The sequence below is a fragment of the Montipora capricornis genome, chromosome 3 (assembly GCF_036669925.1).
Source record: "Montipora capricornis isolate CH-2021 chromosome 3, ASM3666992v2, whole genome shotgun sequence".
Classification (NCBI taxonomy): Eukaryota; Metazoa; Cnidaria; class Anthozoa; order Scleractinia; family Acroporidae; genus Montipora; species Montipora capricornis.
In genome coordinates this window covers 17399102-17416601 of record NC_090885.1, presented here as the reverse complement: position 1 = coordinate 17416601, position 17500 = coordinate 17399102, and the positions used below count along the sequence as shown (strand labels likewise).

Genomic DNA, 17500 nt, shown 5'->3' with positions numbered 1-17500 from the left:
TGCGTTGCCAAACCCAATCAGTACCGGACGGTCTTTTCGACCAGAACCGCAATCGGATTCCTGATCATCGTCTGGATAGTCACCTTTAGTTTTTCGATTCCGCTACTAATGTTCGGAGCAGACCACTATGCCTTCCAACCTGGCAAAGTTTTGTGTGTTTACCCATTCGAGATGAACACTGTATACACAGTTGACCTCGATGTTGCATTCATCGTCGTTCCAACGGCTGTCATGTCCTTTAGTTACTGGCGTGTCTATCGCAAGCTTGGGGGACGCATTTGCGAGATGTGAGGAAAAGCGTACCGACTGAACGTTTGAGAAGCCAACATCACTAAAACCGCCCTCGTTGTTTTGTTCGGCTTTGCTCTATGTTGGCTTCCTGTTTGGTCATAGACGCCATCGACACGGCAACATCTTCTCTTCCTGTTCCTCGTTAGCTGTACTTTTATGATCCTTTAATCCTCTATTATCAACCCGTTCATTTATGCTCTTGTTAGCAAGCGATGTAAAGAAGAGCTTCGCAAGGTTATTAACCAAGTGTGCCCCAAAAGTAACCTTAATGAGACATCACCAAGACTTTCGGACACTTAAGCATCTTCCAATCTCCATATCTGGGGAGAGCTATGACATGTAACAGACGTATCGTCTATCGTTAATTACAGTAAAAAATTTATCCAGAAAAGAGTAGTTTGAAGTAGCCGATAAGGAGTTAAGTAACGACGACACAACATTGGAAATATTATTTGTTTAATGAAAAACTAGACGCTCCATCAACGTTAACTGGGTTGCCTGCGGTACGTGTTACACAAGCACACAAGGCACTGAGCTGGATGGTATTGAAATGCAACGCTCCAGTTAATTTTTTCAAGTGGGGAATCATGTAGACCATCTGAGGGGTCACCCAGCCGTCTTGGCAGCAATGGCCCTTTGGCTCACACGTTGAATTATTTTGTCATGTTCTGTCTGTCCTGTTTTGATGTCTTTCACTATTTTAGGCTAAAACACGCAAGGCAACTTGATCACACGCGGCCGCTGAAATTGATGTCACTTTCGATTTTGTGATTTACTTGTGCAGCCAAAACTACAAGCAAGTCTTATATTTTGAGGTCTCCCATCCAGAACGAGCTCTCCTCTATTATTATGCAAAACTTGAGCTACATTTTTTTATTGTTTTGGCAACAACATGGGGGTCTTATCACGTGAGTGCAATGAAAGAATCTTGGTTTGGTATTTTACTTGTAAGTACATGTCTTCTTAGGGGGGGGGGGGGGGAAGGGGGCTATTTACCTAATACATCTACCATAGCACTATAATGATTTACGATACCAAAACAATATTGTGTACTATTAGAGCTACATATTACGCAAAGACAAAGACAACTTAAGTCTCCTGGAAAACAAAACGCAGCTTAGTTGACAGTTATGGAATAAAGCACTGTGTCAAGTTATTGCACTACCACATAAAACTCTGAATTTTAAATTCTCAGCTAAAGATTAATGACAACCGATCTTAAAAACACTAAAATGTCTGTTGTCTCTGACGTCTATGAATAAAGGGGAAGAGGTCATGATGTTCTGTCAAAAGGAAGAAACTTATTACGTGCTAGGCAACCATAAAAGGTGCACGTGATCTCCTTGTGTCAAGGTTCTTGTTTACATCGTTGATTCATTCCTTACGGAAACAATAAACCCCCAAATGACCAGCTCCCAACGTCAGTGGCTTCATAGCTCAGTTGGTTAGAGCGTCGCACCGGTATCGCGAGGTCACGGGTTCAAACCCCGTTGAAGTCCTGAATTTTTCAGGCTTCTCTACGCAATTGCAAAAATGCGTTCATAACGCGGAGGTTCATAGCTTCACTTGATTTCATATCCGCAGTTCAATACATGATCCATTTCATCGTTATTTTTCGGGAGATTAAACGTTTCTCTTGACTGTGAAGAATACCTCATTGTGCGCAGTGATCCAATTGTTTAGTGAACTTTTTCTGATCAATTTATTTATATATGAATGCGATGAAAAAATTCTCCGAGTTTTTACGGAAGATTTAGCGACAAGGAATGAAACTGCAACAAAAACATCGCTTCATAATATCAGTATTTCGCTGACTGAGTCTGACTCGGTAGGGCAAGAGTGCTTAGAGGCTTGGTCCCCGGTTTCTTCATACGAAGAGGTTATTTATCACATTATTTGGAATGATAAGTTTATTAATATACAAAGGCTCTCGTTTTCCGAAAAGGATTTACGCGTTCTTTCCTCGCCGCTTCCGCCTTTGAAACCCCCCACTTTGAACTTTGCCGCTATGTATCTCAGTGATTGGCAATGTCCTCCCATGCACTGGTGTCGATTAGTGCAGATCGCAAGTCTCGCTTGATGACATCCTTGTAGCGCAGCAGCAGTCGACCCACTCGACGGACGCCCTCCCGCAGTTCTCCATAAAGGATTTCTCTTGGCAGGCGGTCAGGCTCCATGCGATGTGCATGGCCGAGCAATCGAAGGCGTCACTAAATGAGCAGTGATGGCATGCTCAGTGAGCCAGCGCGCTCCAGGACCTCGGTGTTGGTGACTCTGTCCTGCCACCTGATGTGCAACAGGCGCCGAAGGCAGCGGAGGTGGAATCCGTTGAGTCGCCGCTCTGGTCTGGCATAGGTCGTCCACGACTCACTGCCATAAAGGAGAGTCGACAGGACACAAGCTTGGTAGACGCACATCTTGGTCCTTTCGCTCAGCAGGTCATTTGCCCACACTCGCTTGTTGAGCTTGGCCATGACAGCAGCTGCTTTGGCGATCCTGCAGCTGATCTCAGCATCGAGCGTAGTCGAGCTTGACACGGTGGAGCCCAAGTAGGTAAAGATGTCCACAACCTCCAGCTCTGTGTTGTCGATGGTGATGACTGGGGGGGACTCAGCACCTTGCGCCAGGATGTTGGTCTTCCTGAGGCTGATCGTTAGCCCAAACTCCTTGCAGGCGTGGGACAGCTTGTCTACCAGGTATTTGAGGCCCTCCTCGCTGTGGGATGTTAAAGCAGCGTCGTCTGCAAACAGTAGCTCCCGTATGAGCACCACGTAAGCTTTGGTTTTGGCACGGAGTCTGGCGATGTTGAAGAGTTTCCCGTCTGACCTCGTCCGGACGTAGATACCATTTGTACAGTCTACAAAGGCATACTGGAGCAGCATCGAGAAGAAAATCCCGAACAGGGTTGGAGCAAGGATCCAGCCCTGCTTTACTCCACTGCTGACTGGGAAGGCATTGAAGGTGGCCCCATCGAAGCAGACCGTACTCTGCATGTCCTGGTGAAAGACGGTGATAATCGCCAGGAGCTTTGGAGGGCAGCCAATCTTCTGGAGGATCTTGAAGAGCCCGCTTCTGCTCACCAAGTCAAAAGCTTTGGTGAGGTCCACGAAGGCGAGGAACAATGGCTGCTGCTGCTCTCGACACTTCTCCTGCAGCTGACGGAGGGAGAAGAGCATGTCCACTGTGGACCTCCCGGCTCTGAAGCCACACTGTGACTCGGGGTAGACTTCCGAAGCAAGGCTCTGCAGGCGGGTCAAGGTGACCCGAGCGAAGACTTTGCCAACGATGCGCAGAAGAGAGATGACGCGATAGTTGTTGCAACCACTACGGTCTTGTACAAGGTGACTATGTTGGCATCTCTCATGTCTTGGAGGATGTGAAATTGCTCCTTGCACAGGAAGAGGAGCTCATGAAGCGGTTGCAGGATAGTTTGCTTCCCATGCTTCAAAACGTCCGGCGGGATACCGTCCTTCCACGGTGCCTTGCCACAGGCGAGACCGTCGATGGCTATGCTGAGCTCTTCCAGTGTCGGTGTGTTGTCAAGCTCCTCTATGACTGGCAACCCAGGCACGGCATTGAGGGCAGTGTCTGTGACGATGTTCTGGGTTGAGTAGAGCTCAGCCCAACGTTGCAGCTGCATGCTCCACCTAACGCTGCAGCTGCATGCTCTGATCAGTGATGACCTCGCCAGTCTTTGATTTGAGCGGGGCCATTTTGACGCTCATAGGGCCGGTGGCAGTTTTGATGCCCTCATACATCCCCTTTGCGTGGCCACAGTCCGCTGCTTGCTGGATTTTGGCTTATAGGTTCTGCCAGTACTCGTTGGCACAGCGGCGGGCGGTCTGCTGCGCCTTTTTCCTAGCTGCTCGAAGGGTGTCAAGTGTGCTTTCGGAAGGGTTGTGCTTGTGAGCCAGCATCGCTTTCCTCTTGGCCTCCGTGACTGGCTGTATTTCTTCCCAGCAAGCCTCGAACCAGTCAGCATTCTTGCGTTCTTTCTTGCCGAATGCAGCCATGGCTGAGTCGTAGATGGCATCACGGAGGGGAGACCATTTGACCACACGTCATTTTGAGCCCCTCTGCCTCGTTGGTACTGAAATTAATAACAACAACAACAAATGATATAACTATCAGACAAAAAGTACCAAGAATTTTTGTTTCACTCTTCGAGCCTACACATCTCGTGATGTTCTTGGATATGAAAACAAAAAAGCTATGTAAACCATCATGAAAAGGGTCCTGTGCTCCCTATAACTGTCTCATTTTCTCTTTTTCCTTGAGTGTTATAGCGTAAATTACGATTCAGTTACTCACTTGGTACGTGAAGGAAAAGAACCTGTTAATGTTAAAATTATACCCTTGTAACGAGGATGCACATGCCCCCCTACCCTCCCCCCCCCCACCTCCCCCATAACAAAACAAATGTGGAATGAAAAAATTTCACCGTTTTTAAAGGAAACAAGCTATAATCATACAAAAGAAGGTACTTTTATTCGCAGCCTTTAGTTTCCCCCCGCTTTGTAGATTCCCTGCGACCTTGCTATCTATTCCGTTGTGTGCGTGAATCATCATTCTACGCACAGGTGCACAACAATATTGCCACAATTTCAGACACAACATAACAAGGATTCTCGTCTGCGTTCATTACTCACTTTTGATTTGTGCTTGAATTGGCTTTCATCACACTTGACTACGTAAACATTTCCACTGAATGGAATGATTGGTCGGTCCTGCAAATCTCTTTTACAGGTATGCCTGAGAACTGCATACACGTTGCCAACTGTGTTCTTAGTCAGGGATACCATGTTGGATGCTGTCGTTCTTATTTCTCGTACACTCCCTAAGTAGATTAGTAGCACAATTTTTGCCAGAGGGAGTCTTGGAAATTCCTCAAAAAAGCTTCCTTTCCGCAAAGATTTTTTACGGCGACATAACTGACATCTCCTGTAGGGAAAAACCAGAGGTAACTGTAAGGCTGTAGATTATGCACAATAACATGGGGAACCCTGTTTTTTCCCGCTTCACATGCCGGTGTAGGTGCGTTATTTACGGGGAAGACATCCAAAACTTCCCGAACAATGGATACATGATGCAAAATGTATGAGTTGATGTATGAGTTGTACAAAATGTATGAGTTTGGAGACCTTGTCTGCGTAGACAGTATTCCATTCTGAACAACGCTGGACAAGTCATCAAAAAATATTGTCTACCCTGTAAAGTGTCACTACATTGTTCCTGACCCTGGGGAATGGCGAGCCACTTACTTGCATGAGAATAAAAGAATAGCATTAAAAGACGGTTTTCATAGAGAACGCATGTTTTATGAGTCAAATGAGTCAATGAGTCAATGAGTCATGAGTCATGAGTCAATGGACTCCCAGTCAGTACAGCAATAATTTGTTGATTAAGCCTAAGCCCTCGTTTCAGTGTTTAGGCCTAAGCACTCTCTGAAATTTTAGCTTTCATTTTATGGTTTAATTAACTGCACTAACTCGTTGACTCATTGACTCATTGCCTCATAAATACTTGGCACTCGTTTTCATAGTGACGTCATCAAATTCAAAACTCAGAACTGTATAAAGTCTTCCGGATTCTTATCTATATGAGGTTGAAGATGCCGGAAAAAATCTTTTGACCAGTTACCAGTTGCGTAACGTACGTGGTTTTGAAAATTCAGCATTTTAAATTTCAGAATTGTCACTTCCATCACGCCAGATACTGAAATCTGTTTTGACTGGAAAAAAAATTCTCGTTGTGATTCTACGCATTTCAAACGTTTCAAGTATATTAGGAGATGTGTTTATACTCATATGTACTGTCTCGCGAGTGAAAAGTGAGGACTTTTGCGGATGTTTTTGTTGATTTCTGGCGGCCACGTTGGTGAACTAAGAACTAAAAACGTTGCACGACATGCTTCGTCCAAATAACTCTGAAACAATGTACCACAAAACCTCAGATTTGGTGAGGTTCTTTATTCATTAGTCTTCTACAGCATTTAGCTTTCTTTACCTTTTTCGTTTTACGGCTTCCAATTTATTTTTACAGGGCTTGACAGAGGAAGAGATCTATTGTATTTCGACTCGTGCTAACAAAGGTGGCAAGGGTATTAGTCGGCTCCGAGTTTAGTTACTCAGGGTGTTAGTTACTCCGCAGTAATACCCGGCAAAATTTTGTGTTATCGTAATGGCATTTTTAACGCTTTCAAAAACATTTATTTGAATTTATATTTCTCTTTGTTGAAAAAGTGAAACAAAAATCCGCTAAACGTCTGATCGCAGCATGCAACTACAGTGGTAGTGTTAGGTTTATCCATGACAGAACTACTCTAAAGTCGTTCGTAAGTCTTTATCACTACCTTTAATTTGTTTTCGATGATTAGTTTCGTCCAGTATAGTTTTATCATAATCAATAGAATTAGATTGGGTAGTTAAACCGTCAGTTGTCGATTCAGTATAGTGAAGGTACTCACCATTGGTAACGATCCACGTGGTTTTGATTTCTTGAAGTCAATTGCATCACTTGATTGCAAGGAACACACCTTAATGGATTGGCAAGCAAATTTTGGCCCTGCAGCCATTGAATTAATTCAAGAAGAGATCCATTACAAAGACGCGTTATGTCGATGAGATTCATTTTTTAAATTAGTTGGTGTTTAACTGGGGCATCGATAGATGTCGGGCAGAACGTTAGATATATGATCTATCTCGAGCAGGCAACAACAGATGACTGGAAATTAAACACAGACCCCCTTACGCGACATCCTTTCACAAGACGCATTTATTGAAAAACGCTTTGGAATACCGCTATTCATTTACAGCTTTCGATTACCCCTACCTTAATTCACTGCTTTTTCAGGTTGTTTTTATTTATTTTCATTGATTTAATATTATTTTTCTTTTTGCACCGCGTCGGGTCAGTTTATGTGAGGTATCCCGTAGTGAGTTTACAAATAACATACAAACTTTATAGAAACTACCTTATTAACTAATTTATTGAGGTCACTCATGACAATGGCAGATCCTCGACGATCACATCGCATAAAGGTCATGGCTTTTTTTGCCTACGACCGTTGCAGCCAGGAGGCCTATGTTTACCGCGTCCTCTAGCTATGACCTATAATTTTTTTAACAAAAGAAACAGGAAATACCTGTATTTCCTTTGTTCTCTTTGATGTCACTTTTGATGTGGGTGTCATGTCGTGGTAGTATGAGAATTGACAGTTTCAGGATATGCTGTAATGCTGACGTCTTGCTGGACATCTACTGGCGTTTCCCTTGGAGTTTTCCTGACTCTATTGAGGACAAAAAAAATCCACATGAAATTTGTTCTCTATATAAAATTCCCAGAATTTCCAAAACTCCCATAGGAGTTGCAGATCCAAAAAAAAAAACAAATTTCTTGTTTTCAGGACGCCTAGTAGCATTTAAGTGGGGTGCGCTTGCTGATCTTAACGTTAAGTTTGTCAGGGAAAATTGCGGCCAAGTGAGAGTTAAAAGCCAAATATTTGGGACGCAGAAACGCTTTCATGTTATGATAATCTGAGGATTTTCTTTGTATTGGGTAGCTAGAGGCGTTTAGATAAGGGGGAAAACACAATATTAATGTAGTAAAACTTTGAGTGGATCGTAATGCTTTGTTTTTGCGACTTAGACCACCTGCCTCAAAATATTAACGAGTTATTGCTGTTGTTACTAGTAGGTATCACCGTTGCTTATGTGGTCGCACGCCCTTTTAAGCATGGCTCAATAGTTCATTGTTTGACCTCAGTATCAAAAGAGCAGTCATCCACTTTGACCTCGTTCCCAGGGTCTCTTTGTCGATGAAGAGAGAAACCTGCGCCTTTTCTCGACGACAATGGAAATCATGGGAACAAGGTTGTCATTACATAGCAACCTTATTGAAGTAATAGAGAACGAAAGGAAAAGAGAAGAAAGTTAAATAACGTGGAACCTTTGGTTTTCTGGTCAATGGAACTTACTATATTTGATAATCGTGAATTTCACTTGCAGCAAGGAATGGATACCAATTATTTGGCTGATGAAGAAGGGTAAAACCGGCCCCACATATCTCAACATTGACTCTGGGACAATTGCTGAAATTGTGTTGGGTTGAGCTCATCTTAGCAGAGTGCAAATTAGTATTTGACACCTCTGGGGCAATTCCACCGTCATCAAATGGTCACAGCGGTTCCTCTTGTTGACAAATACAAAGACGGCGAGGAGGGAAGTGCTTCGAAAATCGAATCAATCTGGTTGAGACAGATTTGGATTGAATGTATTCTTCACTGGAACGCTCATTTTCACACCTTTTAAAAGTCTGCTTTATTTCCATTTCGCCGGGAGAAATGTTCCGGCGTCAAATGTTCATTGTCATGGTGTAATACACTTTTTTCGCCTGATTTCGCCCCATGATCGATCGATCATGTTTCTGAAATAATTTTATTGGAACTTATGTTTCGATGGCTTTTCTTTTCTTTTTTTTCCGCAAAAAGATCAGAAATGCTTTGTCGGCATAGCTTAGAGATCATTCTTTGACATCAGAATGCAATATAACAATACAAATTTGGTATTGTCACTTCCAGTGCTATCCAGCCTTCAAGTCAGTTATATTAAATTTATATTAACCAGGGAAAACGGTGAAGTATTGGATGGCAAAAGCCCTAATGATATCTAACATTCTTCGTAAGTGCTCGCATTTTAGAAGCATCATTGCTCATAGATCAAAGCTACATGACAACAAGTTGCAAAATTAGTGTAAACACTTCACCTTCTTGGGGCGTTATTACCTAAACTTATGGTACATGAACATTTGACGCCGGAACATTTCTCCCGGCGAAATGGATATATATGTTTCGATGGCTTTTGTTTTCTTTTTTTTCCGCAAAAAGATCAGAAATGGTTTGTCGGCATAGCTTAGAGATCATTCTTTGACATCAGAATGCAATGTAACAATGCAAATTTGGTATTGTCACTTTCAGTGCTATCCAGCCTGCAAGTCAGTTATATTAAATTTATATTAACCAGGGAAAACGGTGAAGTATTGGCTGGCAAAAGCTCTAATGATATCTAACATTCTTCGTAAGTGCTCGAATTTTAGAAGCATCATTGCTCATAGATCAAAGCTACATGACAACAAGTTGCAAAATTAGTGGAGACACTTCACCTTCTTGGGGCGTTATTACCTACACTGCGACCTTTTCCCTCATCCCCCCCCCCCCCACCCCCTCCTTCCTCTCATAAAAAGTCACAACTGCAAGGGGGAGAAGGATGGGTAACTCATAAAGGTTGGAATCGTAGATACGGCGGGTATTGGAAGCTAGAAAAACTGTTTTTTAGCGGGAGTGTCTCACCAATTTTGCAATCTGCTGTAGCTCATTATGCAATCCCTTTCACAATAGTACTTTCCGCCGGCTGATTGATAAGAAAACTAAAGAATTGTGCAGATGAGGCAACAATGTAAACATTCCCGTTTGAAGACCTTTATTGATGATTATTATGACATTACCATTTGCTATGTTGTTATTGCGATGAAAACTGATTTCCAAACAAGAACGTAAACGAACCCTACTTTCTCAAAAAAACGAGCTATCAACAATGAATATTTAAGTTTACTTCAAAGGAGATCCTATCAATTTACTCATAGGGCAATAAAAACGACTTTTTTCGCACAAGACGATTTGGCGTTCCGTTCGTTTCTCACTTAATTTGTCTTCACTCGCAAGCTATCTCAACTGAATTTATTCACATTGAATGTTAAAAGTGTGGCCTTTAAGGAATGTTAAAAGCGGGACCTTTAAGTAATGTTAAAAGCGGGACCTTAAAGGAATGTTAAAAGCGGGGCCTTTAGGGAATGTTAACAGCGTGGCCTTTAAAGAATGTTAAAAGTGGGACCTTTAAGGAATGTTAAAAGCATGGCCTTTAAGGAATGTTAAAAGCGTGGCCTTTAAAGAACGTTAAAAGTGGGGCCTTTAAGGAATGTTACAAGCAGGGCCTTTAAGCAATATTAAAAGCGGGGCCTTTAAAGAATGTTAAAAGTGTGGCCTTTAAATTTTATATTTATAAATGCAAGTTAAATAACGCAACTCCTTCCTTACAACGTCAGAGATGCATACCAAATTAATAGAAAAAAAAAGATTGCAGCAAACCGGAGTAAGTTAGTAAACAGGAAAATCTTCTTCACTGTGTCGACTTCTAGTATGAATGCCTGAAATATGCCCCCCCCCCCCCCCACCCCTGCCCTACCAATCTTCTGTATTCTTAAGAATCTTTAATAAACAAAATTATATATATTTATGTAAGCATTTTTCGTTTATTCCATTTCTGCCGTCATGTTCTACAAATTAAGCAAAGTATGATCCAACTGGATTGGTTCCTAGATTATGTCTTCCTAGGCTAGCTACAATTCTTCTGTTTTGCAGAAAAGACCTGACTGGCGGCGCCTGAAGGCGTGCTGCAATAATATATATATATTTTGCGTTGTCGTTTCTTAAACTCCCTGTCAGCTATCTTAATTACTCCTGCCTGTTTCATGTCAACAAACCACCCGCAGATATGCGGACTGGAGGTGTTTAACTTTCCGAAATTCTTGTTGATGACTCATTCAGGTTATTTTGGGGGAACACTTGGTGAAGAACCTTGCGAAACTCTTTTCTAAATCGCTTGCTAAAAAGAGCATAAATGAACGGGTTGACAGTGGAGGACAAGAACATCAGGAAAGTGTAGAACAAGTACAGTTGGCGCGGGTGATGTAGGGAAGCTGTTGCAAAATCGATCACATCCATGACCATACCGGGAAGCCAACAGAGTACCATGCTAAACACAACAACCAGGGCGGTTCTAGTAATGTTGGCTTCTCGAACGTTCAGTCTGTAGGCTTTTTCTGACATCACCCGATTACGTCGCCAAAGCATACGATAAACACGCCAATAACAGAAGCACATGACAGCGGTTGGAGCTGCGAGGAATGTAACATCAAGGGCAACTGTGTATGCAGCGTTAAGCTCGAAGGGGTAAAGGCACATCACTTTTCCAGGTTGGAAGGTGTAGTTGTCTGATCCAAATATTAGTGGCGGAATCGAAAAACTGAAGGTGACTATCCAGGCGATGACAAGGAAACAAATTGTATTTCTGGTCGAAAAGACCGTTCGGTATTGGTTGGGTTTAAGAACGCAGTAATATCTGTTAATGGCGATGAGTGATAAACTGTTTAAAGATGCTGTGAAAAAGGTTATGAGGCAGAAACCGTGAAAGCGGCAAAGCGATTGGTTGTAAATCCAAACCCCTTTGATGATCGCTCCATCGGATAAGGGCATCACTGTTACAGCAACGAGAAGGTCCGTGCTGGAAAGAGCGACTATGAGAACATCTGTCATAGTAAGACGGCGACGATTTCTGTAAGCCACGACGAACACCAAACCATTTCCTAACAAAGCTAAGCAGTTGATAATTAGTAGAGCGGTTGCTTCAATTGCGATAAGAGAATTCGGTCGATTAGCGATGTCTTGCGCAAGTCGCTTATCCCCTACACGCATTTTGTCAAAGACCAACACGAGCTCTTCTTCCATTTGACAACAATTCTGCTAAAGGAATAATGTAATTTACATCCCAAACTACTTGTTGACATAATGCAAGATGCATTCATTCATGAAATTGTCTTAAGCAAAGATCACTTGACATCTTTTTCCGAGCTAAAAGATCCTACACTGACCAATCATGATCCTTCTCATTCTTTCATTGCTTAAGAAGTAATAAAGATGCCAGTCTAATAAATTGACACGTATAGATCTTACTCTCTCTAACGCCAGACGATTTTACTCGTCAATGGGGAAGCCCTCGGCAGTGAAACGGTGAAGGTACTTGGCTCGGTTTAAAATACGCAAAACTGGAAGAATCAAATAATAACGAACTTTGTCAAGATATTTAGCTCTGGTGCAGTAGTTAGGGACATTGTACACAGAAATCAACTCGAATCAAGCCAAGACCAATGGTAGCTCTTGTTTAATTTAGAAACTCTGTTAAAGAAATATTGTAATTAACATCCCACATTTCTTGTTGACAAAATGCAAGGTGCATTTATTTAGGGCGCGTTCGAATTATCCAATTCTGGAATAAGAATACGTGGAGTGATGATTTAAAACGGCATGTCTGGCTTTTTGAACCAACACAGGATAATAAACATATGTTTAAAATAGCATTTTAGCCTGTGTTTGACAGTTTTAATGCGAATCTCTGTAAAAACGAAGGATTTCGAACTTCTATTCCATGTATTCCTATTCCGGAATACAGTCAATCGAAGGCACCCTTAGTTAAGAAATTGAATCGAGTAAAAAATTACTTGGCCACTGTTTCCTACATCAATCATCCACTTTCATCGTTCAAGAATTAATGAAAATGTCAGTCCATAGTTACATGTAATTGAAGGGAACTGCTTATGAAATCTGGCAAACGAATACGCGCCTTGGATTAATTGTACTCGTAAAATGGCTTATTCTGCCTGCCGGCAGTGCTCGTAAAAATTGCTTCTTTATTCTGCTCGGACCCTTTTATTATGCTAGAATTCTACTCGGTATCCTAAAAAATTTTCGGCCCCGTATATATTTCCAGTCATAAAGATGACAGGAATTTTCAGTGTTCTTTCTGGCAAATGATTAAAATTAACGTCATAAAAAGATTTGTTAAGTCATTCTCATGCTGAATTGTATATAATTATTGAAGCCAACAATATTTCTTTAAAACACTGATTTTCTGCGATTTTTTTTTTCAACCTATTTACCTTGAAATATTTCTCGCTAAGTGTCGCATCCTTAGGTCCAAATGAACATTCAAAAATAAAGATTTTTAACGATCTTTATTTCTAACCCTAATCCTAACCTTTCAGTTTTATAGTCTGTCAAAAATTTACATAAGAAGCTTCAAATAAACGTCGCAACGTACGCAAGAAATTTAGTCGCATTTACCTCTTCGTCGAATTCCAGGAATTCTCAATAATATCTTACTACTTATAATGTTATGTACAACACTGGAACCAAACGGCAAATTCTCTGGTAACTTTTTCGGGTTGGATATCAGAAAAGGAATCGAAACATCTTGAGTGGTCTGTGTTTCCAATTTTCTGGCTATTCATAATTTATTGTACTCAACTCTGCAGTCTGTGAGATTTCGACGAATTTTGTTAGTCAAGAATTATTTGAAAGAAAGCTTGTCCATTGTTGTGCTTCATTATTGAAAGAAATGGTTCTTATTTAGTTGCACGTGGTTTTTGACACGGCGTGTGAAGCTTGTTTGAACGCGCGCAATGAAATGGGAAATTTTTTTCTTCAATAAAACTTTTGGTTGGAAAAGGTTTTTGTGAGATTTTTGCGTTTTTGTGGATTGATCATGTTCGAACTTTAAGACTCTGTCGAACGGCATGGTTGGCGAGCGTTTGTTTACATTTTTATTCTGCTTGATGGGGAGAGAATAAGCGTCATTGGTGTCCTTTTCTACAAGCGAATGGAAGATAAGTTGGCTTGAAGAATTCAAATGTATATTTCCAATAAATAAAGCAAAGCCCGGCTCTAACACTAATTAAAGATAATCGGGTTTCCTCACTTGACGCGGCCCGCTTCGAGACAGCGATTCAAATATCAAACCGACATCGATCAAGTACATATTTATTGTCTTCGATTCTTCGTTCTTGTAAAAAGGGTTAAACGTTTGCTTTTTTACAACAATATGAAGAAGAAATACCATTATTTTGTTCGATAACAGGCGGGTAGCGTCCTATACGCATATACGCACGTGAAGTGACCAGAAAATTTTGAATTTTTTAGGAATTGTTTCTATTTTTTAACATTTTACTTGTACGTAACCAAGATTTCGTGATGAAAGCACCACTTTGATTAACTTTGCACTGTACTTTTTCTGCTCTAACAATGCAGTGTTGTTTGGCCAGCGTGCAACAAAAAGGCGAGGTTGCAAAGGAGCGAGGTTCCAAGAACGTTCTTGAAAAAGAAGCGACGTTCCGAGAACGTTTTGTTTGCGCCAAGTTTGCTCAAAATAAGGGTAAGACGCTTTGTTCTTTGCTTGTATTTCAACAAGAAATAAAGAACGCAGTATTTTTCGCTCAGTTTAATTAGGTTTCTAGATCATATGTACTTGTGCGTACTTGAAAAAATGACCACGCTACGCGCCTGGATACTATACAATTTGTGGTAGTCAGTTGCTCTTAAAGACTCTGCTTCAATCGAGTCAAGTACGCAAATAGCTTGCTCTTTTTGGTCAACACCAGGAACGTTTGACCCAGACATAAGCTTTATAAGACACAAAATCATTCAGCCATAGGTTGTCTGATATAAGATTAAGATTTCCTGAACAACTTCCGAAAATATTACAGAGAATAAAATTTTTAAACCTAGAGGAGAACAAATGTAGCTCATTCATGATCAGTACAAGCAATGACTTCAGCAAATGAAACTGGAACTCCAGTGATCCCGAACTGACTACCGTGGCTCAGGTCTCTGAGTTCTTGATTCGAATGTATCTGCAAGTTGTTATTGTCACTTCATCACGGTTAAACTGCTCAGTTATCCACTGGTGTTTCCCACCATCGACATGGCGATTCGCGGCCGATAAATCAATAACCATTAAATCAACAAAACTACCAATTAGCAATAAAACATACTCATTCAAGGCAAAATTAAAGGAACAATAACACTATAAATATAAAACAAATCCAGCATTAAATTTGATCAACATTTCTCCGATTGCGTTGGATTGAAAGCAAGATGGAGATATGCGACAGTCAATGGAGGTTTCATGGATGCCGTTCGACAGAGAGTTTTTTAAAACTAATTTGCACATGTGGGTTGATATTTGATGTGGAGTTGTTTTTTAGTCTGAAATTTCAGCCGTCTTATCACTAATCCTATGGTTAGGGAGAAGACGGCTGAAATTTCAGACTAGTTGTTGTTTAGCCATTTCGTAGTTTAAGTGTTCTTTCTTGCAAATGATTAACAGGAAGGCATAGTTTTGCACATAGTCATTCTATTGTAAAATGAACTTTATTTGGGAAGCCAACAATATTTCTTTAAAACCCAATTTATTGCTACGACTTATAATTTTTCAACACTACATCGCTTTAATCTAACCCAAAATCATTCAGATAGTGAAAAAACTCATATTTATTAACCATTTCCTTTAGCATTATAATTTGCGATTATTCAGGTTCACATGTTCGCAAGTTTGTTTTTGCATCTCATAGATGTTTAGATTTTCAATTACAAAGTCTGTTTTGATTGGCCACTCAACCTTATCGTGTGAAAAGTTCATCCTCAAGTCAAGTTTCTTAGGAAACAAAAAATAAGTAGAGTTTCGTTTCCGGACTGAGCAGCTCTTGGAATGATGACAAAAATGTGTCAGTCGATGTAGGGTCTCGGAAAAAGCTGTCAAGTACATTTATGTTCGCGACAACTTATTAAATAAATGCACCTTGCATTTTTTTGCAAACAATGAATTTGAGATTAGTGTTTTCACATAGTGTTTCTAGATCGAAGAATTAAGAGCTCTTGAACAACATGTCGCTCGTGGATAAGCGACTTGCGCAAGACCTCGCTACTAGATTAAATTCGACGATCGTAATTGAAGCAACCTCTCTACTAATTATCAACTGCTTAGCCTTGTTAGGTAATGCTTTCGTATTCATCTTGGCTTACAGAAATCGTCGCCGTCTTACTGTAACAGATGTCCTCATAGTCGCTCTTTCCAGCACTGACCTTCTCGTTGCTGTAACAGTGATGCCCTTATCCCATGGAGTGATCATCAAAGGAGTTTGGTTTTACAGCCAATCACTTTGCCGCTTTCAAGGTTTCTGCGTCATATCCTTTGCAACGGCATCTTTGAACACGTTCTCAGTCATCGCCATTAACAGGTTATACTGCGTTGTTAAACCCAATCAGTATCGGACGGTCTTTTCGACCAGAAACACAATCGGATTCCTGATCATCGCCTGGATAGTCACCTTCAGTTTTTCGATTCCGCCACTACTATTCGGAGCAGACCACTACACCTTCCAACCTGGCAAAGTTTTGTGTGTTTACCCGTTCGAGATTAACACTGCATACACCGTTGGTCTCGATGTTGCATTCATCGTCGTTCCAACGGCTATCATGTCCTATTGTTACTGGCGTGTTTATCGCAAGCTTCGGCGACGCAATCGAGTGATGTCAGAAAGAGCGTACCGACTGAACGTTCGAGAAGCCAACATCACTAAAACCGCCCTTGTTGTTGTGTTTGGCTTTGCATTCTGTTGGCTTCCTGTATTGGTCATAGACGCCATCGACACGGCAACAGGTTCTCTTACCCTCCCCCGCCAGCTGTACTTGTTCTACACTTTTATGGTCTTTTTATCCTCCACTATCAACCCGTTCATTTATGCTCTTGTTAGCAAGCGATTTAAAGAAGAGCTTCGCAAGGTTCTTAACCAAGTGCGCCTCAAAAGAAACCTTAATGAGTCATCACCAAGACGTTTGGAACCTTAAGCATCTTCCAGTCTCCATATCTGAGGAGAGTTATGACATGAAACAGTTGTATCGTCTATCGTTTATTACACTAGAAGATTTATTCAGGGAAGAGAAATTCGAAGTAGCTGATAAGAAGTTAAGTAACGACGACGAAACTGTGGTACAGCAATATTATTTGTTTAATGACAAAAAATTGGCACTAAACCGGGCTTTACGCTCGGCAAACCTTGAAGAACATTTCTTTGCTCTTTTTCTGGAAAACATGAGAATTGTAGGTAACCTAGCTTGAGAGTGAATCTCCATACTTTGCCAGGCTTAATGTGTTCAACCTGACAGAGATGGAATTAGCGCGAAATAGTTCTATTTTGAAGCGATGTTTTTGTTGGGGTTGCATTCCACGTCGCCTAGTCAATCTCGGAGAATTTCTGCATCGCATCCACATATAAAGAAATTGATCAGGAAAAATTTCATTAAACAAGGGCATCACTGCGTGCAATGAGATATTCTTCACACTAAAGAGGAATATTTATTCTCAGGAAAATTGCTAGATATGTTCAAGTCATCGATACCAATATTTCAAAATGGGAACCGATGGAGAAAATCAAGCAAAAACAGTTGAGAAAGGTAATTTCCAAGAATACATTTCATTTCCAATGATTAAAAAAAGGACGGTGATTGCCTTCAGTCGCCTTCATTTGAGAATCGAAGCGATTG

The 17500-nt window shown here is 41.1% G+C and overlaps 2 protein-coding genes and 1 pseudogene across 2 annotated transcripts in view; 2 read left to right on the top strand and 1 right to left on the bottom strand.

Annotated features, from left to right (window-relative positions):
- The window catches only part of LOC138039907 (melatonin-related receptor-like), a 3438-nt pseudogene extending 2818 nt beyond the window's left edge, over window positions 1-620 (top strand).
- Window positions 621-10532: 9912 nt separating this feature from the next.
- Window positions 10533-11950, bottom strand: LOC138041169 (melatonin receptor type 1A-like). The gene has a single exon (XM_068886938.1). It carries the CDS (start codon window positions 11849-11851, stop codon window positions 10856-10858), a length of 996 nt encoding a protein of 331 aa, XP_068743039.1. The 5' UTR covers window positions 11852-11950; the 3' UTR covers window positions 10533-10855.
- Window positions 11951-15814: 3864 nt separating this feature from the next.
- LOC138041168 (melatonin receptor type 1A-like) overlaps window positions 15815-17500 on the top strand; it is a 1846-nt gene continuing 160 nt past the window's right edge. The window contains exon 1 of the mRNA XM_068886937.1: window positions 15815-17500. This exon is cut by the window's right edge and continues 160 nt beyond it. Coding sequence (XP_068743038.1) covers window positions 15842-16804 — 963 coding nt within the window. The 5' untranslated portion in view covers window positions 15815-15841 and the 3' untranslated portion in view covers window positions 16805-17500.